Raw genomic sequence first — 22599 nt, 5'->3', positions numbered from 1 at the left:
AGTCCGTACTTTATTCAGATTTTCTCAGATTTCCCCTAATGTCCTTTTTCTGGCCCAGGTTCTGTTTGGTACAACTGTAACAAATAACGTTTGAGTTAGCCCTCAATCTTGGCCTCCCCAGGCCATAGAATCAAATTGCTCTAACACTTACAAAGAGTGTAGGTGGGGGGCAGCCTCTAACATAGCCTCCAGGACCCCCTACCTCCTATATTCACGCTCTGGTCTGATCCTGTCCCCTTGACGGTGGGCAGGACCTAGTGAGTCCCTTTTAACTAACAGAATATGACAAATGTGGTGGGATGTCACAGCCAAGATTTGGTTACAAAAGACTGTCTTGCTGGCCCTCTCTTTCACCCTCGGATGGGAGCCAACCGCCATAATGGAAGCAGAAACTGAAGAGGGTCACCAGGCAACAGTCAGTGGGAAGCGGAGGCCCTTCATCCATCAGCCAGCAAGGGACTGAATCCTGCCAACAGCCACGTGAGTGACCTTGGAGCAGAACCTTCCCCCAGTTGGGCCTAGGGGGCAAACTTCCGGATGCTTCTCATCAAAGTGCCCCAGTACCTTTATAAAAGGGGCCCCAGAGAGATCCCTTGCCCCTTCCACCATGTGAGGACACACAGCGTTATTGAGGTACCATTGATATACACAAGCTGCACACATTCAGTGTATACAATTTGATGAGTTGGGGCATCTGCACACAGACCCCGTTGCCACCATCGAGGTGATGAGCACGTCCATCATTTCCAAAGTTTTCTATGTATCCCTTTGTTTTGTGATTTGTGTGTGGCTTTTTGTTTGTTTGTTTGTTTTGAGGGGTGTGGGGATGAGATCTACCCTCTTTTTTTTCACTTTCTTTTTGATTGATGTATAGTTGATGTACAATATCATATAAGTTACAGGTGTACAATATAGTGATTTACAATTTTTGTGTGTGTCCATCCCAAACTCGCTATCTATCCCTGCCCCCCACCCTTCCCCCCTAGTAACCACAAGTTCGTTCTCTAAGTCTGTGAGTCTGTTTCTGTTTTGTAAATAAGTTCATTTGTATCACTTTTTTTTAGATTCTGCATATAAGTGATATCATATGATATCTCTCTTTCTCTGTCTTACTGAGATCTACCCTCTTAAGAAACGTTTTAAGTGCACAGTACAAGACTATTAACTGTAGGCACCAAGCTGGCTGTATGAGAGAGCTCTAGAATTCACGCATCTTGTGTATCTACCCCCGATCCCTGGCAACCACCATCCTACTCTCTGTTAAGCCGTTACATTTTGGGTAATTTGTTGCAGAGCAGTAGATGAATAATACAAAGAGTCTTTCAGTGATCATCTTAGCCCCAGATCTTGCCCTTCCGGGGACACCATGCACACACTGCCATGCACACACTCCCCATTGCCTTGGTCCATGTCCCACTCCTGGCCTTGCTGTTGACTGTGCCCAGCCCACTGTAACACACACTCACTGGACGGCATTGGGAAGGTTTCCAGGCAGCCTGGGGTTAGTCTACTGATCCGGGAGAACAGACTTGTCTTAGTCAGCTAGGGCGGCTATAACAAAACACCACACCCACTGGTGGCTTCAACAACAGACCATGATTTACTAGTATGCTTTGCAGGAACATGTAGATCGATCACAATCACCAATGACACACCAAGTCACAAGACGAAGCTGGTATGTCTGCAACCGAGGTCTTATCAAGGAGCTGAAATCACAAAGACCCCTTCCCTTTTACCTTTTTTTTGCCTTTAAGAAGACCTAAACAGACATTTCTCCAAAGAAGACAAACAGATGGCCAACAGGCACATGAAAAGATGCTCAACATCGCTAATTATTAGAGAAGTGGAAATCAAAACTACAATGAGGTACCACCTCACACTGGTCAGAATGACCATCGTTAGAAAGTCTACAAATAACAAATGCTGGAGAGGGTGTGGAGAAAAGGGAACCCTCCTACACTTTGGTGGGAATGTAAATTGGTACAGCCACTATGGAGAACAGTATAGAGGTTCCTTAAAAAACTAAAAATAGAGTTGCCATAGATCCAGCAATCCCACTCCTGGGCATATACCCAGAAAAGACAAAAGCTCTAATTTGAAAAGATACATGCACCTCAATGTTCAGAGCAGTACTATTTATAATAGCCAAGACATGGAGGCAACCTAAGTGCCCATCAACAGATGAATGGATAAAGAAGATGTGGTATACGTAATGGTATATATAATAAGCAATGGAATATTACTCAGTCATAAAAAAGAATGAAATAATGCCATTTGCAGCAACATGGAAGGGCCTAGAGAAAAGTTTACTAAGTGAAGCAAGTCAGAAAGAGAAAGGCAAATACCATATGATGTCACTTATATGTGGAATCTAAAAAATAGTACAAATGAACTTATTTACAAAACAGAAACAGACTCACACACATAGAAAACAAACTTATGTTTACCAAAGGGGAAGGGGGGGAGGGATAAATTGGGAGTATGGGATTAACACCAGATACACACCACTATATATAAAATAGATAAACAGCAAGGACCTACTGTATAGCACAGGGAACTATTTCCAATGTCTTGTAACAAACTATAATGGAAAAAAAATTTTTAAATCATTACACATATACATATATGTATATAACTGAATCACTTAGCTGTACACCTGAAAGTACCACAATACTGTAAATTAACTATACTTCAGTAAAAACAAAAACCTTGTGCCCACAGCCAGCCAGCAAGATGGATTTGAGATGAGTCTACGTCTCCCATCTTCCAGGTTGGTGCCTCTTCAACTAATTAACCTTTCTCTGCTCCAAAGTCCAGTGTTTCGGTTTGTTTGCCTCACTGTTCCTTGGGCACACAACCTTGAGTTTGACAACACATATATATTTGTTTGCATACATATGTTCGTTTGCATATACATAGAGAAAGAATGCTAAAGCAAGTGTAGCAAAATGAATCTAGGTGAAGGGTATGTGAGTGTTCATTATAGTATTCTCGCAACTTTTTTGTAGCTTTGAAAATTTTCAAAATAAAAAGGTGGGAATAACACAAACCACCCTCACTCTACCCCATATGTCCCTCCAGCTGTCATCATTTCACCTTCTAAGCACGGCAAAGATTCCTTGGAGGCGTCTCTGTTCTCCCTCTCTATGTGGTGGTTAAACATTTAATAACTGGCCCTCCAAACAAACCAGAAAGCGACCGATCTGTAGTGTTTGTCAATTCCTAAATACTCCCACCACGGGAGTAAATACTCCCACCACGGCCAATTTCAGGCTATTAATGTGGTGTCATTAAAGACAAAATGCATAAGAGATGCACCGCATATAGATAGTATGGTATTTCCAGCCTACAGATGTGATATATGCAAATAACCTCAGTAGCATAGATAGTAACATAATTAAGAAGTGCTGAGTTTTGAGTAGTTATTACCTTTGTTTTAATAAAATCCAGTTGATCCTAAGTTTATACAATCAATTTTTAAATAATGGCTGTGTTTAACAAATGGCCCCAAAATTCCTGAAAATTTGATAGTTGGCTCTTGCCAGGCAGTACAAGCTGGCTCCAGCACACCTCTGTAAAAAAAAAAAGAAAAAATCTCAGCCCACTGAAACCTGGCTTCCACAGCCACCATTCAACCAAAACCCTCCAGCCTGTCTCCCCAGGGACCTCCTCCATATTACAAAATGAAAAGAACGATAGATAGAGCTCTGGCCTGGTCTGCCTTGCTTGAGTTCTCTGCAACACTTACCACTGTTTACTCTACCTGCCTTTTCCAAGGCCCTCTAGGTCCTCTTCTGACCTGCTGACCAGTCCTTCCCAGTCTCCTTTAAGGGCTCTTCTTCCTCCATTTGACTATGGGGCTTTGATGTGCCCCTCTGACATACTTCCCCTGGGTGCCCTTGTCCAACTCCACGGTTTCAACTACAACTAAGAAGCCCAGACCTTTTTCTCAACAACAAACCTGTATATCCCAACCTCTTAACTAGTTTGCTCCTCTTGCAGTAAAGACATTTCAAACAAAGCCGAGTGGAAGCCCTCATCCCTTCTGTCACCTCGAGGTGGAGGTCCTGAGTTACAGGAAACGCAGATCTGTCCAATCCTGAAGCCAGGGAATGTATGTTGCCTCCCTTTCAAGTCCCATAGACCTTATCGCAGTTTAGTAATGCAAAAGGTTTCAATAGGGCAAAGGCAACATACATTAACTCTCCCCGGGGTACCAGCCCACCACCCCTCCCCAGCCTCAGATTGCATGGCCGTGTCAAGGTACCGTCACTTGGTGGCGGCATTCTCCAAATGGAAAATAGTATCTGGGTGCTGACATGACAGAGGCTTGAGCTTTTTCAGGGCCAGATGTATCAATTCACAATGAATCGATGGAGGGAGGAGTAGTCCACCCCCACCCAGGTCTCAGCTTCCCGTTCCTTTTCTGGACCAAAACCAACAGGCGCCTTCCCAAAGTGCTGTACAAAAGTGGGCTCATTCGCCCTTGCTCGTGAAGCAACTCACTTGCCCGTCTGTTGGTCACTGTCCATCATTGTCAGTGAGAGCCAGAGTCAGTGGCTTTCGGGCTGGTGCGTCGGTGTGGGTCGTTCTGTTTACCCGTTCTTCCGGCCACGCGAAACCCGAGTTGCCAATCGGAGAATCACAGCTCGCGACAGAATCCACACCCTCAGGCTCCGCCCCCCCGCTGTTTTATCCAACCATACGTCTCTGCCTCACAGGAGTACCCGCCCCCCAGGTCACATCCAGTCACAGTCCCCGCTCTTCCGAAATTCTGCCCTATCAGAGGCCTAGCTCTCTAGGAATCCCCGCCCACCATTAGGCCACGCCCCCATAGTGGATTTCCCTCCACGGCGCCGCCCTCCTTGGGAGCCCTGTCCAGTGATAGGCCTTTCCCTCCCACAAACCCCACCCACAGGTCTCGCTTTTCCCAGGCCCAGGCCGCACTAGGCCGACGCGGCGGATGACGCCATCGGATGACGCCGCGAGAAGGTCACACGGGATCTTCCAGCATGGCGGCGGCGGCGGCGCTGCGGGGATGCTGGTGCCGCTGCCCGCGGGTGAGCAGAGTGCGGGGCCGTGGGGGCGGGCTTAGGGAGCTCCGGACCCGTGACCTCCAGGGCCTCGTTCTCCCCAGGCTTTTGACCCCTTCGGCTCTTCCCTGAGCTTGGCGAGAGGCTAGGAGTTTGGTCGCTGGGTCAGCCGAGGCCGGGGCGGGGGCCCCGGAGCGAGGCCTCGGAACGTGGGTCCCGAAGCAAGGCCGGAGGGCGGGGGCCGGGCGTGCCGGGCCGGGAGCGGATCGCCCCTCACTTCCTGGCTGACCCCATGTGTACCGAGGAGTGAATGGTGTCCGTGGTGCTCAGTGGAGAAAAAGTAGCGAGGAAAAGGCAAAAAACCGTGACAGTCACAGCTCACCTTTATATGCCACGTCCCCCTGCTAGGAGCATTTCCTGCGTCGCCCCTCTTAATCCTCTGAAAGTGTGGGAGGTAGTTGTCGCCCTGGCTAAGAGCCTGGGCTCATAGATGCCCTGGGGGTCAAGGCGTGTAAATCGGCTTCAGAAAATAGTACTCACGTTGCAGCTGTTTGTCGCTGTTTCACAGGGTAGGAAGCTGGGAACTCAGAATTGTTAAGCAAGCCGCGCACGGTCTCAAGAGTTTAGTGGGGTGGCTGACCTGGTCCAAAGCTCAGGTCAGTCTGACGCCAGAGCCAGACTCTGGAGGAAAGAAAAGATCTCCCAGGAATCTGAGTGTCAGGACAAAGAAGGTGTTTTTGACTCAGGACTGAGCTTTTTTTTCTGGGCTTGCTTGTCTTTTGAGGCAGGTTTTAAAGGTTGAATGTACACGTGTTTGGATTTGGGCACGTCCTAAGGAGAACCACCCTCAGGTTTGGTCCTGCTGGGGGATTTTTCTCCTCAGTGAGACAACCATCCACTTCTGTTTCAGGCTGTTGCTGAAGTCAGTGGCTCCAGGATCAATGGGTGTAGGCATTCAGAGGAGTAAAACAAGTTAGTTAAACTCCCAAGAGTTACTCTTGAGTAGCTGTAGGAGAGTGTGGCATCTGTGTAAGTTCGGGGTGTTGCTTAGAGTGACTGGAGACAGGAAGCATGGAATGGGGAGAGGAAGGGCCCAGGGGATGTGGAAATGGAAGAGTGGTTCTGTCAGGTCATTGACATCAGTGTACCTCGCTCCGTGCTGGGTGCTAGGGTGTAGCGTTGAACAGTACCTGCACGGAGCTTCCCTCATGGAGCTTTAAGTTCATCATTTGGTAGAAGAAATGCTTACCAAAGAGGTGCTGCATGTGAGGTTGGCAGCATCTTTGCTCAGGTGACGCCCCTAAGTTGCCCTGCTCACATCTCAACCCTGGACCAGGACATGGTAGCTTTATTCCAGGGTTGTGCCTGGGACAAGTTAGCAGTGTTTACCCCTTGAAGCCCGGGCCTCTGGTCCTCCAAGGCTGGCAGAAGTAGGGTGGGCTGGTGAGAGAAGACTGCTTGCCACCAGCATCGAGTCTTAGCCTGCCCATTTTCAGACTAAGGTGTTCAGCTAGACTGGCATATTTAGCCTTCTTCCACCATAGGTTGGCATTTCCTAGGACCCATCGGTTTCCCCCACGTTCAGAGGCAGGAGGGTAGATATGGGCCCCGGAGGTGCAAATCGAGCGTTTTCTCTTTCCACCAGATTCCGCTGGCTTCTCAGAATTTGGGAAGATGGTCAAGCATCTAGCATGGAGCAGACATGTGATAAAAATCGTCAAATGAGTCTCAGACAACCCCTGCTCTTTGAGCGTGGCCTGCTTCCTCATCACCCTCTAGTCTAAATGCATCTTTCTCTTTTCTCCCTCAATTAGAGATGCCTTGGAGGTGGAGTCCGTTTTCTCTCCAGCCACAACCTAGTGCCACTACCCCATGGTACCTATCAGATGCCCCGGCCGAGTGGAGAGCTGACCCTGGTGAGTGACTCAGGATACAAGCAAGCCGGCAGGAGGGGAAGGTGTGAAAATCAGACCTAGTTGACAGGAGAGAGGGCTGCAGGATGCTGTCCACACTGCTGGGGGTGTCTGATTGGCAGGCATTCCACATCCAAGGTCTTCCGGAGTTACAGAGCCCAGTGGGCCTGGTCCTCTTGGTATCCCGGGAAGTGCTCGACACTGTTAGGGGTAGGGCTCCTGCCTCACACAAAGTTGCGTGTCTCAGTTCTGATGGCGAGAAGGGCATTCCTCTGACTGAGCTGAAACCCACCTCCCGGCGGCTCCCACGTGTGGGGCCTTCACTAAGCAAGGCTGTGCCCTCTGCTGGGTGACAGCCCTCTGGGCATTTGAGCAGAGTCACCCATCCATCTCCTGGAGCTGGGTTTCCCCAGGCCATATCTCCCTTCCTCTTTATGTTGTTCGTCACAGAGAGCATTTTCTAGAGCTTTTCTGCCCTCCCTGTCATGTCTCTTCAACCACGTTTCTGTTGGTTCCTTACCACCATGGGGAAGAAAGCCTGAAATCTCACAGTCTCCAAATCCGCATGCTCAGGCAGCCCACACCCTCCCTTCCCTTCTGAGTCTCATCTCATCCTCTACCCTCAGCATGCTTTATCTCCCAGATCCTGTCCTGGGGCTGTTGTGGGCTTGGGACATGCCCTTTGGCGCTTCCCCTTAGTTGTCCAGCCCCGCCCTCACCCCCAGTTTGCAGCCCTGGAGTGAGCCGTGGGGCTGCCGCGAGCTGGTGCAGTCCCTGACAGTCTTAGAACTTGGACTTCCCCTGGAGCAAGGCTCGTCAGGGCACATCTGGACCAGACAGCAGCCTGCTGTTGCCAGGCCAGGCCACCACACCTGTGGGGCAGCACCCAGACTTGCTGCTGCTCTCCCTGGGGCTGGACAGGGACCGGGTAAGCAGTCGCCCCTGAAACTGGTAGGGTGAACCCCCAGCCGCTGCAGCGGACCCCGCACACCGGCAGGAGTGGTGGGAGCAGCTGAGCACGTGCGGCTATTTCCCTGTGACTTACTGGCTCACAGTCAGTCTCTAAGCTTTCTCTTTCCCGAGCCTTCACGTAGTTACACGGGGGGCGAAGCAGGCATCTACAGCCAGCTGTGTCTGACCCAGAAGCCTGCGTCTCGGGTAGGGCGGTGCCTGGAGCAGGGCCTCAGGCTGTCTTCTGGCCTCTGGGTGTGTTCGGTTGGGTTTTCCTGTGGGGATTGGAGGGGGGACGCTGAGCTCGGGCTCTCAGAGACTGTGATCCTGTGGGCCAAGAGACGGAGGTTTGTGCCAGTCCCCAGGCCTTTGGGTGACATGTAAGGCCCGGCTGGGGACTCGGGAGTGGCCCCAAAGGAAGAAGTTACCCTGGGCCCAGAAGCCCCTGGAGTAGTGCCTGGGCCGGCTCTTTTGGGATAAGGGGCCACAGAGTCCTTTCAACTCTAAGTCCTGGGACGAGGGTCCCTTTGGGTGTTGGCCTTTTCCTTGGGTGGGCGTGTGTGAGGCCCCATGAGGATTCCAAGCTGTGCCTGTCTCTCACCCCAGAGAGAGAAGGGCCTGGCATTTTCTTTTGTTTTTTAATAGACTTTATTTTTTTGAGCAGTTTTAGTTTTACAGGGATATTGAGTGGAAAGTACAGGGCCTGCCCATCAACCTCCTGTCCCCCTCTCCTCCCACCCGGCACGCAGTTTTCCTCCGGTTGTACATCTTGCAGTTAGGGCGGTACATTTGTTAAAACTGATGAGCCAATATTGACACATTATTGTTGACTTTAGTCTGTGGTTGACATTGGGTTCACTCTCTGTGTTGTACATTTTATGGGTTTGAACAAATGTATAACGTATCTACCGTTAACAGTACGGTTACAGAGTAGTTTCATTGCGGTGAAAATCCTCTGTGCTCTGTCTGTCCACCCTCCCTCCCCTCCTCCAGCCCCTGGCAACCACCGGCCTTTTCCTTGTCTTCATAGTTTCACCTTTTCCAGGATCTTAGAGTTGGAATCCTACAGCCTGTGGCCTTTGCAGATTGGCCTCTCTCCTTTAGTGATATGCCCTTGAGGTTCCTCCGCATCTTGTTTTATTGCGATGTAATTGACATAACATGTCATGTGACTCCTGTATTTTTTTCATGGCTTGATAACTCATTTCTTTTTCTTTCTTTCTTTTTTTTTTTTTTTTGCGGTACGTGGGCCTCTCACTGCTGTGGCCTCTCCCGTTGCTGAGCACAGGCTCCGGACGCGTAGGCTCAGCGGCCATGGCTCACGGGCCCAGCCGCTCTGCGGCATGTGGGATCTTCCCGGACCGGGGCACGAACCCGTGTCCCCTGCATCGGCAGGCAGACTCCCAACCACTGCACCACCAGGAAGCCCAACTCATTTCTTTTTCTTGCTGAATATCTTGTCCCACGGTTTACCACCTGGTGGCTTTTTACTTTGTCTGTTATCTCTTCTAAAAGAGATAACTATTCATTGTGGGGTTTTTTTGCCTTTTGTTTTGCTTTGTTTCGTTTTCGTTGTTGTTTTTGTCCACACCAGCAGCCTGCAGGATCCTAGTGCCCCAACCAGGGATTGAACCCGGGCCCTCGGCAGTGAAAGCGCAGAGTCCTAACCACTGGACTGCCAGGGAATTCCCAAATATTGTTTTTATTTATTTTTAATTTTTTATTTATTTATGTATTTTTGGCCACGCCGTGCGGCTTGTATTCATTGTTAAACCTATATCAACAGAAAGGAGAAAATGAAAAACTTCTTCGTTCCTTTTACATTCTTTCTAGTCCAGATCCTATTCTTCTGGAAACAGGAAAGGCTTTCTCTCCGGCTTGCTAGATAATATCAAACAAGAATTAGCCAAAAACAAAGAAATGAAAGAAAGTATAAAAAAGTTCCGAGACGAGGCCCGGAAGCTGGAAGAGTCCGATGCGCTCCAGGAAGCCAGGAGGAAATACGTGAGTCCCGTTTGCTCTGAGTCCCCCTGGGCAGTCACACTGCTCTCAGAGCCAGGAGTTCCCTCCCAGTGCAGTGCTGGGGCGGCCGGGGAGTGAGGGGACAGGAGCAGGCCCCCAGCCTTCCAGTTCAGCCGTGAGACTGCAGCCTTCTCTACACACGGCCCAGCAGCACTGACGGGGTTTCAGAGCCCTCTCGACCTGCTGCATCAGAATCTGCATCTCCACGGGTCCCTCGGGCACTAGGTTTGAGATACGCTGCTCCTGAGGGCCTCTGACTGAAATGGGTAGAAAGTGAGTTGCGGGGCTGGTGTAATCATTCATGGAGCAGCTGCCAGGCGCCCGCCAGCGGATGGGCTTGGCTCCTTTTATTTGTCTGCCCTTGAGGGCTCTGCCCGGCGGCACCCCCATCTCACCTGTGGGCAGCTGAGCCTGGGGTTGTGGGCATTTGCCCCAGGCCCCTCGGGGGTTTTGTTCTGTTGGCGCCCCTCCCAGGCCATGGGCGACGTCTGTACCCCTGAGTCTCCCCAAGTCACTCACTTGTATGTAACTACCTGTGAGGGATCCGACCCTGCGGGAGATCGCCCTTCCTTTTCATTAAGGAAGAGGAGTGAGCCGAGGTGTCTGTCTGGGGGCAGCGCAGGCCGAGCTTGGGGCCGGGTGATGGGGAGGGGGCAGAGCCAGGCAGGATGACGCTGAGAATGCCCCACCCCGCCCCCAATATATCACTGGTGAGCATATGGGCAAGATCACCCCCTGCCGCCCAGAGACAGATGCGGGGCCTGGGGCCCTGTGCTCAGGAGGTCCCTGTCCCAGCCTACAGCCAGGGACCCTGGGGGGCTGGGAGGGGCCGGGTGGACAGGCTGAGGGGGTGGAAGAACGGGGTGTGTCTGGGGAGGAAGGAAGGGACTTCTGAGAAAACGCTTCTTTAGACTGTGTGTCGCAACACAAAGATCCAACATCCTTTACCCTAGAGAACCATTGAATCAGAAACCATGCGGACGGGCGAGGTGATCAGGAAGAAGCTGGGGGAGATCACCGGCACCGTGAAGGAGGTAATGGCCTCCGGACCCCCAAGGCCCCTGACGGCCCCCGGAGCCCATCTGTTCCTCACCTCTGGCGGAGGAGCCGGGGAGCAATGCTGGGGGCAGCCGGGGGTGAGCAGGCGGGGGAGGCTGCCCGGTCGGGAGGCTTCCGGAATCAAAGTGCAGGATGCCTTTGGGAAGGAGGGAGAGCTCAGACTAGCCCACTGGCCTGCGAGTCACCACTTAGGTTAGAAGCCTCTGAACTACAAGCAAGAACAGGAGGGTGAAAGGAGGATGCTTTTCTCCCTGCCTTAGGCTAGAAGGAAGCTGGGACCCTGCACGCCCCGCCCCCCACCCCGGGAGGGTGGAGGTGGGGGTGAGACTCCTAGAGGGCCTGGGAGACTTTCTTTTTGTTGCTTCTCCTGGGCTGGAGAGAGGGGCAGGGCTTTACCTCGAGGCCAGCCCAGCGCGCTGGACACGCCTACCTCCCCTTCGTGTCCTGACCCCGGGGCTGCTGCTCCTGTGCTGTCCTTCCTGCGTGTTCCAGGCCGGAGCCCTAGGGTCCAGCGCCCCAGAAATCGTAGGCATCCTTCTGGGGCATGTGCACCCCAGTCTCGGCTCCATGAGCCAGAATGGGCTCAGGACACCTGCTCCCGCCCTCTGGAGGCCGGGTCTGCTGTTAGCTCGGGGGGAGCTCCTGCAGGCCCCCACCGGGTGCCACGCCAACACCTCCCTCTTCTCTGTCTCAGTAGAGTCTTGACGAAGTCAGTAAAAGTGACCTTGGCCGGAAAATCAAGGAGGGTGTGGAAGAAGCAGCCAAGACCGCCAAGCAGTCGGCTGAGTCTGTGTCCAAAGGTGGGGAGAAGCTTGGCAGGACCGCCGCCTTCAAAGCCCTCTCCCAGGTGAGCTGGGCTGGGGCTTGTGCCCGCGGGCGCTCTGGGCTCAGCCCCGAGAGACCTCACCGAGGGCTGCAGGGACACCAGGCCTCAGCCCCTCCTGGCTGAGCAGCCTCGGGCAAGTCAGAGCCCCTAGGGAGCTACACATAACCCGATGTCAGCTGCTGACACCCTTAGCTCACATCCAGAGACTGTCGGGCTCTGGGTCACTTGAGGTCCTGAATTCATTCCGTAAATATCACTTACCACACGCTGGGCCCTCTACTGGCCATGGGGCCTCAGGAGAGAAGGTCCGAGTTCTTGCTCTCAAAGGATCCTGGGACAGGAATAGGGACAGGGAAGGGGCAGGCAGTTCCAAGTAACACATGACAGGAACGCTCGGGGAAGGCGCCGGGCCAGGGGAGCGGGCATCACCGGCTCGGGGCGCCCCACGCAGCTAGGTGTGGCCAGAGTGGCTGCAGGGACATCAGAGGGTCCTGGAGGCTGTGCGGGGGAGTTTAGGTTCATCCTGAAAGCACAGCCTCCCAGTGAGGATTCCGGCAGCAGCTCAGAGGAGGCCGGAGAGTGTCTTGGGTGATGGAGCCAGGAGGGAAATGGGCTCCAGAGGTTTGCGGAGGTGGGATCCAGAGGCTGGGTCAGCTCGGATGGAGGTGGTGGGGCAGAGGCAGCCTCTCAGGACGCCTGTCCGGTTTCTGGTCCATGTGAAGGAAGTTTCCAGCGAGAGTGTGGAATCGGCCTCAGAATGTGAGGGTCATCTGGGGGCAGCTCTTGGCGGGGGGCAGGTGGGGGCAGAAGTCAGAGCTGGGGTCTCCCCTCTGCCTCCCCCCGAGGCTTGGGCGTGTCCTTGCCCTGCACCTGCGAGTCACGTGACCTTGAGACCTGGGAGGCATGGCCCCGGGGTGGGTCCACAGCTGCTGGTCTGGGGTGTTGGGGAGCCCCAGCTCCCACATGGCCGGCTGTGCTCTGCAGGGTGTGGAGTCCGTCAAGAAGGAGATCGACGAGAGTGTCCTGGGGCAGACCGGGCCCTACAGGCGGCCCGAGCGGCTCAGGAAAAGGAAAGAGTTCTCGGGAGAGAAATTCAAGGAAGAGAAAGTGTTTGAGGCCAATGAGTAGGTACCAGACCTGCCAAGGGGCCCACCTCTCACCACCTCCCTTTGCAGCACCTGCACTGCTGTCCATTTCCCAGGACCCACAGAGGGTTCCTACCCAAGTCAGTTTGTGGGGTTTCTTTCTGCTCGAGGTTCCCAGGCACCCTGAGAGAACCGGGAGGGGAAGGGTAGGGTGGCAGGAAGGGGGAAAGAGAAGGCAAGAGGCCGGGGTCATCACACCGTCCTGCTGCCCCCTCTTGCCATGAGCGGAGCGGCTCCCGGGCTGCGCTCACTGGCTTCCCTGATCTTCCCCAGGGAGGCCCTGGGGGTCGTGCTGCACAAGGACTCCAAGTGGTATCAGCAGTGGAAGGACTTCAGGGACAACAACGTGGTGTTTAATCGTGAGTGTTCCCATCTCAGAGAATTGCCTGACAGCAGGCCGGTGACGGACACTTACCAAGTGCTCCCCGAGGGCCGGGCACAAGACAGGAGGAGGCCGGGGTCAGAGAGGACCAGTCACTCCCACAGGGTTGCCCAGCGAGTGAGCAGCGGAGCGCAGGCCTCAGGCGGCCTGAGGGGGAGCACCCAGTACCTCTCGGGCGGCGGGCTACCGCCGTCAGGGCTGAGCCACCACCTTGGCTGGAGCCAGTGTCGTTGTGAGGCAGCCAGGTGCACGCGCCAGCCACCCCCCATGTGAACTTGGCCTCGACACACCCCCTCACGGGCCAGGAGCCAGCTCAAGGCCCAGAGCTCTCTGCTCAGTCTGGGGCACGTGGCTTCCCAGGCGCTGACAGGGAGCCCTGGCCCTCCTCAAATGAGGATGTCCAGAGGCCTGTGTTCCCTCAGTAGCGAAAGCCGCAGCCAGCAGGGGTGGCGCCCGGCGTTCACTCGCCTCCCCTCAGCCCCTGGCGGAGGGGTCTCTGCAGCCTCCCAGGGTCGGCCAGCAGGCTCGGAGGGGACTGCGATGGAGTGGGTGTGTCTCTCCGGAAGGGGCCCATGACCCCATCCGCCACCCCCGACAGGGTTCTTCGAGATGAAGATGAAGTATGACGAAAGCGACAACGCTTTCATCCGGGCGTCTCGCCTGCTGACAGACAAGGTCACAGACTTGCTGGGTGAGTGGGCTGCCCCGGGACCGTCCCCCCACAGCCCGAGCCGGCGGTGGGAGGGGGTCCCGGGCCCTCACCCCACTCCTGGCTCGGCTGCCCCAGGGGGCCTGTTCTCGAAGACGGAGATGTCGGAGGTGCTCACGGAGATCCTGCGGGTGGACCCCGCCTTCGACAAGGACCGCTTTCTGCAGCAGTGTGAGAACGACATCATCCCCAACGTCCTGGAGGTGGGTGTGCGGCTGGCAGGGCCGCGGCCCTGTGGAGAGTTCTGGCAGGGCCGCTTGGCTGTGGACAGGGCTTCTGAGCGGAGAGGTGGCTCCAGTGTTGACAGAGGCCTGAGCACCCCACACGCCCAGCCCTTGTTAGTCGAGCAGCTCGAGAAAGCCAGGCCGCTGTGGTCTCCTGCAGCCCCCGCTGGTCCCTGGGCCGGTGCCCTGACCATTCTTGCCTCGCCCACAGGGTGTGTCTGCCCCAGGGACTGAGTTTCTCACCCACTGGAGCCTGGAGCCCCGTGGCTTGTTTCCCTCGAGCTCTCTTCCTGAAGTTGTTCCCTTGAAGCTGCCAGGGGCCAGGTGTTTGTCTCCCAGAGGCCAGGGGCCTTTCAGGAGTTGGGAGAAGCCGGCTGCTGCTTCAAGGGTGCGGGGGCAGCGCATGACTCAGGGCAGGGAGGCGGGACCAGCACAGCAGCCCAGGGGCCTTTCCTCTCTGTGAGCCCTGAAGCTCATCTTCTGGTCTTCTCGCCTCTCCTTTTGGCACATAAACAAGGAGGAGGCGACCTGCTCAAGGTCACCCTCCTCGAGGCCCCCCCGCCCCAAGCTGGGGCTGGAGCCTCGGCATCCTGCAGCCCAGCCAAGCCAGGGGCTGTTGGCGCGGCCTTAGTGGGGCCGCAGGCAGCCAGTCCAGCCCCGTGAGGATGTCCGTCCCTTCCTCCCGCACCGCGTCTGCCTGGCCCCCTCTCCCGCCTCCGAGTTCCCAGATCCCTCACGACACTCGGCGGGGTTGGGAGGAGGTGAAACTGTAGCATTTCCCCAAAGCAGCAGCCCAAGCACGGGCAGAATCTTCTGGGCTGAGATTATCTCAGCCCCCAGATTCCCTGTGGTTTCCCACCAGCATCTCACCACCCCACTCCCCCCAAAACCCACCCTCTCCCTCACCAGATCCAGCCCTGTCTCTGGGTTCCTGTGGAAGCTTCTCTCATTGCACCCTGGGAACCCTCCCCTGCACTCCCCCTCTGCCCCGTCCCGCGTGGACGTGGCTGCCTAAGGCTTCTTCGTCCCCAGGGGAGGTAGAATGCCCTGCCTGGCCTCCTTGGGTTGGTTTCCCGGCCAGGGCGAGAGCCCGAAACGCTGCCACCTTCCTTTTCCTTCCAGCAGGCCGCTGGGACCCAGCCTGGGCTTCCCCGTTGTCACTTGCGGGGGCTCTGCTCCCACTGCTGCAGCCTGGCCCAGTCTCCCTTCCCCAGACTAGGACCCGGAGGCTGGGGCCGGGGGTCTGCAGAGGAAAGGTTCTAACTGGAGAGTATTCTCCAGAGTTTACCTGCCTCAAAAGCCCACTCTCATTCTCACACTTTTTTTTTTTTGTCTTTCCCTTTTTAGGCCATGATTTCTGGAGAGCTCGACATTCTCAAAGACTGGTGCTATGAAGCTGTAAGTGCTTGCTTGCTTCCCCCCCCATTCAGGCCTCAGAAGAAATCACAGTTCAGAGGAGATCTGCTTGGGTGGCTCAGTCCGAGAAGGGCTGAGATGTCAGGGGCGGGGGTGGCTACAGGCTGGGGGCCCAGGGGTCAGGGGGTGGGCAGAAAGGGACAGCGGATAACTCGGAGGGTGCATTCGATGTTCCCTCAGTGCACGGGGGTGGTGGGTGCTGGCGGGCAAGTGGGGTTTGAGGCCCCACAGCCTCCCTTCCCTGGGCCGGAGTTACATCATCGGGCTCATCTCATGGGGGTCGTGAGGACGCTTTGGGGACACAAGGGCAGCGCTCCAGCACATGCAGCGCTGGATGTATTCATTAGCTGTTCTCATTGCAAGATCCTCAAACACATCCAAACAGACATTGATAGATTCCCACCCGGGAAGAGCCGCGTGTCCTGACGAGGCCCGGCTGCTTCCTGGAGTCCGGGCTCTGGGCCCCGGGCCACAGGCCTTGCCGGGCTGCATGGCGGCAGCTCAGGCGTCCTTGGGAGCATGCTGTCTGCACTGCCCCTTCCTGGCAGCCTCCCCGTCCTCGTCATCAGGCCACCTCACCCCACCCTGCTCACTCCCTGACCTGTGTCTTCACAGCATTTGTTCCCCCCGTCCCCCCCCCACCAGCATCTTACTGAGCAATCCAGAGTCTCTTGGCTGATTTTATTCTGTACCCAGCTCACAAACAACTTGAAAAAGCAGAGGAGAAGATGTCAGCTTTCCTTGTTAAATACTCCCCTGCACGGTGACTAACCCAGCGGGCATTTATGAGTGGTTTGGTTTTTGTTGTTGTTGTTTTGGGTTTTTTTTTACTTTGGGACCATTAGGATGTAGCTGGTTATCTTTGCCAGCAAGGTGCTGCTGGTGCCCCTGGAAGCGCAGCTGAAGTTGCAGCCGCTCACACAGGGGTGTTTTGAAAGTGTCATCTTTAAGAAACCACACAAGATGGGCGCTTTTTTTTCACTTGGTGGATCAGTTACTTCCATAAAGAGTGAATGCGGTTGGAATGTCTTCTGTCATGGTTGCTTGTTGAGATATAAAGCTGCTGGCTGCTGTGTCCCGGGCTTGGGAGCAGGCACAAGAGGGTTAGGGTGTCATTTGGGGCACCACTGCCCCCGTAAGAGGAAGAGGCTGCCAGTGGCCGAGACCCGCCCACAGGGGCTGGTCAGTGACAAGGCAGTAGACCCAGGCAGTTCACCCCAGAGCAGCCGCGGGGTAGGATGAATCCTAGAAAAAGCGTTTGGTTCCAGGCCAAGATTCACAGTGAGGTGAACATGGGAATGTTCAGGGTCAGCCAGAGAGGCCTCGACTTACCTCTGGGAGTGTATTCCAGATCGCGTTCCCGGAGAACTAACCAGACTCACTGATTAATACCGCTTTCGATAACGTTGATACGGTGCTGTCCTTATAATGAGAGGGCAGTGTGTGATTCGAGCCAGCCAACGGGTGGCACCGGCCTCCCTGCTTGGACCCATGCTCCTGGCATCTGCCACTCCTGGCGCCGCACACCCAGGAGCCGGGAGCCATTTCTGGAAGGTACAAGAGCTGAAAGCCTGAAACCCCATGGTGAGCTCGCCCACAGGGAGCTTCCCGAGACACCGCAACAGCCCCCGGCTCCCCTGCGGTGCAGTGCCTTGGCCTGGGTCGCACGCACAGGTGGGCGGCCATACGGTTGTGTCTGGCTTCTTGTTGCAGACCTACAGCCAGTTGGCCCACCCGATCCAGCAGGCCAAGGCGCTGGGCCTCCAGTTCCACTCCCGCATCCTGGACATCGACAACATCGACGTGAGTGCCTCTTCCGGGGGCCCAGGTGGACCCCAGGGTGGGCAGGGGTGCTTCTCTGAATTGCGCTCAGCTGGGAGGGTTGAGCTCCCCCTCCCTGGAGGAGTTCCAGTGCTTGGATTAAGTGACCTCCAGGGTCCCTTTCAGTGGAAGGTTTCCACAGTCTTGCTGTCGGGAATTCTCAGGCAAGTGGTGGCCCAGGGGGTGCTGTTGCCCAGACCCAGGGTCCCCTGAGGCCCCTGAAGCCAGGGCTATCCCTGCACCTTCACTGAGGAGGCTTTGTCAGGACCGCTCAGGTCCCCCACTGGTCTGCTCTGCCACGATCCCCTCGATTTCCTCCCCGTGGGGAGCTGAAGGCACACCCACCACACGTGTGCGCGAGACAGCCGGCTCCGAGAGGCCATTACACGCCTGCACAGCCTCAGTCCGCGGAGCCTGTGTGGGTCCTCAGTGGTTCACGTTCTTCCTCACAATTGAGAAGTGCCCGCCCGGAAACGGGCCAGTGGCAGGTGGCAGCCCTGGAGTGCTGAAGCAGGGGTCTGCACCTGGAGGGGGGAGCGGCAGCGAAGGGGCTGGGGACCATTCTCAGGCCTGCCTGCCCTGTCGTGCCCCTGCAGTTGGCCATGGGCAAGATGATGGAGCAGGGCCCTGTGCTGATCATCACCTTCCAGGCCCAGCTGGTGATGGTGATCAAGAATCCCAAAGGCGAGGTGGTCGAGGGTGACCCGGTGAGTGAGCGGGGGAGGGGACGGGGCGGGAACACGCAGTGAGGCCAGTTGAGAGTCAGGAGTTGCGGCGTGGCAGGGCAGCACCTCGAGCTGGGCCTGGTGGAGGGTAGCTGATCTCTCCAGTTTGACCAAGTCCTGAGTTACAGCCTCTGTTCCTGCCTCTGCTCTGGACCCCAGACCCCGCAGCACCACTCCCTGGTCCCTCCCAGTGCCCTGAGCTGGCAGTGTCTCTCTCCGTGCCCTGCGCTCGTCCTGAAGTGGGTGCCGGGCTCGCACCCTGCCTTTAGCCCTCACCCTTCCCCGATTCTGCAGGACAAGGTACTGCGAATGCTGTGCGTGTGGGCTCTCTGCCGAGACCAGGGCGAGCTCAACCCCTATGCGGCCTGGCGGCTCTTGGACATCTCCGCCTCCAGCACAGAGCAGGTCCTCTGAGCGCAGCAGCCACGAGTGGGGCCTCGGGGCTGGATCGTCACTGCAGACACACGGGGGACTGGTGTCCACCTGCAGCAACTAGACCTCTGGGGACAAGACTGTCAGCTGTGCCCCCGCCGTGCCAGGACTGCTGCAGAGCTAGCGGGATGCGGCGGGGAAGGGAGGGGCTGCTGTGCACAATGCCAGCCCCAGCACCGCCCCTCTGCCCCATGGGGGCTGCTTGGGCCGTGGGCACCCAGGCTACGGGCAGTGCCCAGGGTCCCCCAGCCCAGGGGTACCCTCCCAGGACCCAGTGGTGCGGCCTGGGCCCACTGGCCACATCAGCCAGGCCGTTTCAGCCTTTTTTTTTTTTTTTTTTTTTTTTTTTAATAGTGCCCTTATTATTATCCTATACATATGCAGAGATTTGGAAATAATAAAACACCAAAGTGCAGGAGAGCAACCTGGGTAGTCCAAGGTGTCTGTCACTGGGGTGGGGGGAGCTGGGACTGGGAGTGGGCAGCCCAGTGGTCATGGGGCGGCGGTCGTGGTCACTGAAGGAACTCTAACAGAAGAGGGGGAGGACTCACCTGGACGGGACCCTGCCCACCCTGAGTATGTTGTCGGGCGGGGGGAGGGGGGGGGAGGAAGGAGACTGGAAAAGCTACGGAGGTTTTTAGTGACCTGGCTGGGGTTGTTTGAGGGTTGGGGTCCCCGAGGCTGGAGGACCTTAAGCGCCTGTATGAGTTTTGGGGGCACTGGGATCCCCCAAACAGGGAGTCTGAGGGGTCGGTTGCAGAGGAGAATGGGGCTGTGGGAGCTTAAGTCGGGCTGGGTGGTTTTGGGGGGGTGCCTGTGGGGGTGGGGGGTGCCTGTGGGGGTGGGAGGGCGAGGCCCTCGGTGCTCATGGTTCTTTGGGGCCGGTGGTCTCCCCGGCGCCTCTGGGCGGGGCCCGGTTCTCCCGGAGGACGGGGCGGGGTCGCGGGCCCGAGCGCCGCTCCCTGCGTAGCCTCCGCCCCCCGCGGCGGCCCCGCCCCCGTCGCCATGGGAACAGCCGCGGCGGCCCGGCTGGCGCGGAGCTCGCCTGCCTCGGTCTCCGCCGCTCCAGGGGCGGGTGGGGTGGGCAGAGTCCGGGCCGCCGCCGCGGCCACCGGGGAGAGACCAGGAGCGGGTGCGGGTCCCGGAAGAGAGCGCGGCTGCCGGCCGCTTGGTCCCGGTCCCGGTCGAGGCCAGGGTGAGGGGCGCGGCGGGGCGGGGGCGGGGGCGGTGGGGGAGGGGGGTCCCCAGGACGCAAGAACAAAGGGAGCGGGGTGGGGGAACCGGGTCTCGCCCCCCACCACGCAGCCCGGGCCGCGCGTTCGCACCTGTTGTGCGCGGGCCGGCCGGGTCGGGGTTTCCTCTCCTTGCTCTTAGCGTCCCCACCTGCGCGCACGCCCGGAGTTGGGTGCCCGCGGGCCAGGCATGGGCGTAGCCAGGGGACAAAGGCGCGGGCGGGGGCTGGGGCTCGGCAGGGTGTGTGGGGGGGCGGCGGGTGGGGACGACGCGGGGGCGCGGGAAGGCGCAGCTTCATCCCTGCCTCACGGGCGGGCCCCCTCCTCCGCAGGGCGCGCGGCGATGTGAGCCATGAGCGCGACGTGGACGCTGTCCCCCGAGCCGCTGCCGCCATCGACGGGGCCCCCGGTAGGCGCGGGCCTGGACGCGGAGCAGCGCACCGTGTTCGCCTTCGTGCTGTGCCTGCTCGTGGTGCTGGTGCTGCTGATGGTTCGCTGCGTGCGTATCCTGCTCGACCCCTACAGCCGCATGCCCGCCTCGTCCTGGACAGACCACAAGGAGGCGCTCGAGCGCGGGCAGTTCGACTACGCGCTGGTCTGAGCGGTGCGGCGCCCTCGGCCGGCCCTCCGCGGGGTCTCTCTCCCGGGGCCGATCCGACGGTGCGCCGCCGGGCCTGGACCGCGCTCAGGATCCTGCCCCCGAGCCCGCAGCCCGAGGGGGGAGGGCGTCAGGATAAGTCCAACCCCTCCCCCCTCACACCCCTCCCATCTTCCCTCCTGGCCAGGCCGGAGCCCCACTTCGTGCCTTTATCCCGCCCTGTCCTCTCTCCGTAACTCACCGGCCCTGCTGGCCCCCGACTCTAAAGCCTGGGTGGGAAGAGGACGCCCGCCCCTCCGCCCCCAGCGTGTAGGTGGCTCTGCTACTGCCCTGCCGCCGAGCATGAGTGTCATGTCCGCTCCCGGGTTCGGGGACCCCCGTGTCCCTTCCCCTCCCTCCCCTGTCCTCTGGCCATCCTCACTCCCCCGCCGCCCGCCCCCGCCAAGTGTTGAGCCCCTCCTCGGGCTCCGGGCCTGCGGGCTCTCCTGGGCCCATGAGGTGGACGCTGCATACCAATATGACCTGCGGGGCCTGCTCCGGAGACAGTGACTGAAGAGCGACAATGGCTGCTGTGTCCAGGATGCGAGGCTTCTTCCATGGGGGGGAGAGGGCAGACAGGCTCCCTCCCGCCCCCAGCCCAGGCCCCAGTTCAGGTCAGCGCGCCCCTCCCTCTGTCACCACCTCCACCCCTCACTGGCCCTCCTGCCACCTCCCCCTGGTTCCTCCTGCAACCCCCCCCTCCCAGGCTCTCCCCTTGCTTTCTCACTCCTCCCTGCCTCTGAGCCCACGGTATTAATAAAAGCTGTTATTGAGCGCTTACTGCATGCCAAGCAGCGTGCTGAGGTAGCTCCTCCTGTACTTGGTCTGTTCTCTTTTCAGGACCCTGTTAGCATCCTCATTCTACAAGGCCGGGGGACTCGGGTCCAGGCAGGTTGAGTGACCTGCCTATAGCTGGCTTCTAGCCAGGCTAGAATTTGAACCCAGGGCTGACTTCTGCACACTCTTAACAGCTGCCCAGGGCTGCGAAACACCCAGATGTACACTCTGGGGGACCAAGGCATAATCCATCCCCCTCGCTCCAGGAACAGCCAGGACCACCCTTCTTTCCCTTGACTTGAGGAGACTCTGGGGGCCGTGGAATGGACTTGGGCTAGTAGGGAGCCTGGATGGGGTGCCCTCAGCCAGCCCTGGAGGTTGTCTCCAAGAACTGGCACGGCCTTCTGGTACTGTGACCACACCCGCAGCCCCAAACCTCTCTGGCCTGGTCCCTCTGTCCCACCATCAGCATGTGCACTTTGGACACCAAGGGGCTGGTGCTGTGAGTCCTTGGGCATGGAGTGGGCTGGCTCCGCTCCACGGCCCGCCTGCGAGATGTGTTGTGCGCCCCCGGGGGGAGCCGTGTGCAGTGTGTGTGGGGAGAGACGAGCGTGGCTATAAAAGGAAGGCTGTGTGAATGCACAGGCTCTGCGAACAGAAAATTCACTGGCTCTCAGAGGACTGGTTCGATTTGGGGGAAGGTGGTGCCGTAGGAGGACACCCGGTTCCCTCACCCGGCCCTCACCAACCTGCCCCTGAATCCACACGCTCATCGAGGCTGAGGGAGGGGGGCCCCGCGCAGGGAGACCTGGCAGCACCTCTGGGACTTGGAGACCTTGGGTCACGGCCAGGACCCCAGCCCCCTCCTCCACCCAGCTCTGCCCCCCCTTTCCTGCTCCTAAGGCCCCTCCAGCTCTCCCTCCCTCCCCCACTTGCTTCCCCAAGGCTACCTCAGGGACTCACTCCCCTCCCTCCAACTTCCTGCCACATGGGCAGCCCACCTTTAACCCTCCGGTGGTCAGGAGTCCAGCTCCCCCGACCTGGCCACCCTCACTCTGCTAGCCTCTCCCCTCCGTCTGTATGATGGAGGGTCATCGGGCTCTGAAAACCTTTCCCCGACACGGGTCAGGCTCAGGCCTAGACCCTCCAAACAATCACCAAGGGTCCCCTCACAGCCAAGCCAAGGTCGCTCCAGATGGCATCAGACTGGACTTGGTGCAGTGGCCTTTACCGAAAACCACACCCTCCTCCCTGGCATGTCCCCGCTCCGTCCCCAGGACTCCAAGCTATGGCTC

At 57.5% G+C, this 22599-nt stretch overlaps 2 protein-coding genes across 2 annotated transcripts; both read left to right on the top strand.

Annotated features, from left to right (window-relative positions):
* Positions 1 to 4934: 4934 nt before the first annotated feature.
* TIMM44 (translocase of inner mitochondrial membrane 44) lies at positions 4935 to 19073 on the top strand. The gene is made up of 13 exons (XM_060007623.1): positions 4935 to 5060; positions 6848 to 6949; positions 9731 to 9901; positions 10873 to 10953; positions 11676 to 11825; positions 12789 to 12928; positions 13223 to 13308; positions 13930 to 14022; positions 14119 to 14243; positions 15612 to 15662; positions 17394 to 17483; positions 18098 to 18208; positions 18521 to 19073. Exons 1-13 carry the CDS (start codon positions 4977 to 4979, stop codon positions 18638 to 18640), a joined length of 1404 nt encoding a protein of 467 aa, XP_059863606.1. The 5' UTR covers positions 4935 to 4976; the 3' UTR covers positions 18641 to 19073.
* A 590-nt stretch (positions 19074 to 19663) lies between these two features.
* CTXN1 (cortexin 1) lies at positions 19664 to 21346 on the top strand. Its single transcript, XM_060006586.1, has 2 exons — positions 19664 to 19853; positions 20223 to 21346. The coding sequence occupies exon 2, from the start codon at positions 20243 to 20245 to the stop codon at positions 20489 to 20491; it is 249 nt and encodes an 82-aa protein (XP_059862569.1). The 5' UTR covers positions 19664 to 19853; positions 20223 to 20242; the 3' UTR covers positions 20492 to 21346.
* The last annotated feature ends 1253 nt before the right edge of the window (positions 21347 to 22599 follow it).

Source organism: Delphinus delphis, chromosome 3 (genome assembly GCF_949987515.2).
Source record: "Delphinus delphis chromosome 3, mDelDel1.2, whole genome shotgun sequence".
Lineage (NCBI taxonomy): Eukaryota > Metazoa > Chordata > Mammalia > Artiodactyla > Delphinidae > Delphinus > Delphinus delphis.
The sequence above is the reverse complement of the archived record's forward strand: the minus strand, read 5'-3'. Positions and strand labels throughout refer to the sequence as shown.

Bases quoted from the DNA above. Each gene is read 5' to 3' on its own strand.
- TIMM44 (XM_060007623.1), top strand. From the start codon at position 4,977: ATGACGCCGCGAGAAGGTCACACGGGATCTTCCAGCATGGCGGCGGCG. The intron at 10,954-11,675 runs GTAATGGCCTCC...CTGTCTCAGTAG, and splicing joins TCACCGGCACCGTGAAGGAG to AGTCTTGACGAAGTCAGTAA. The intron at 12,929-13,222 runs GTAGGTACCAGA...GATCTTCCCCAG, and splicing joins AAAGTGTTTGAGGCCAATGA to GGAGGCCCTGGGGGTCGTGC.
- CTXN1 (XM_060006586.1), top strand. From the start codon at position 20,243: ATGAGCGCGACGTGGACGCTGTCCCCCGAGCCGCTGCCGCCATCGACG.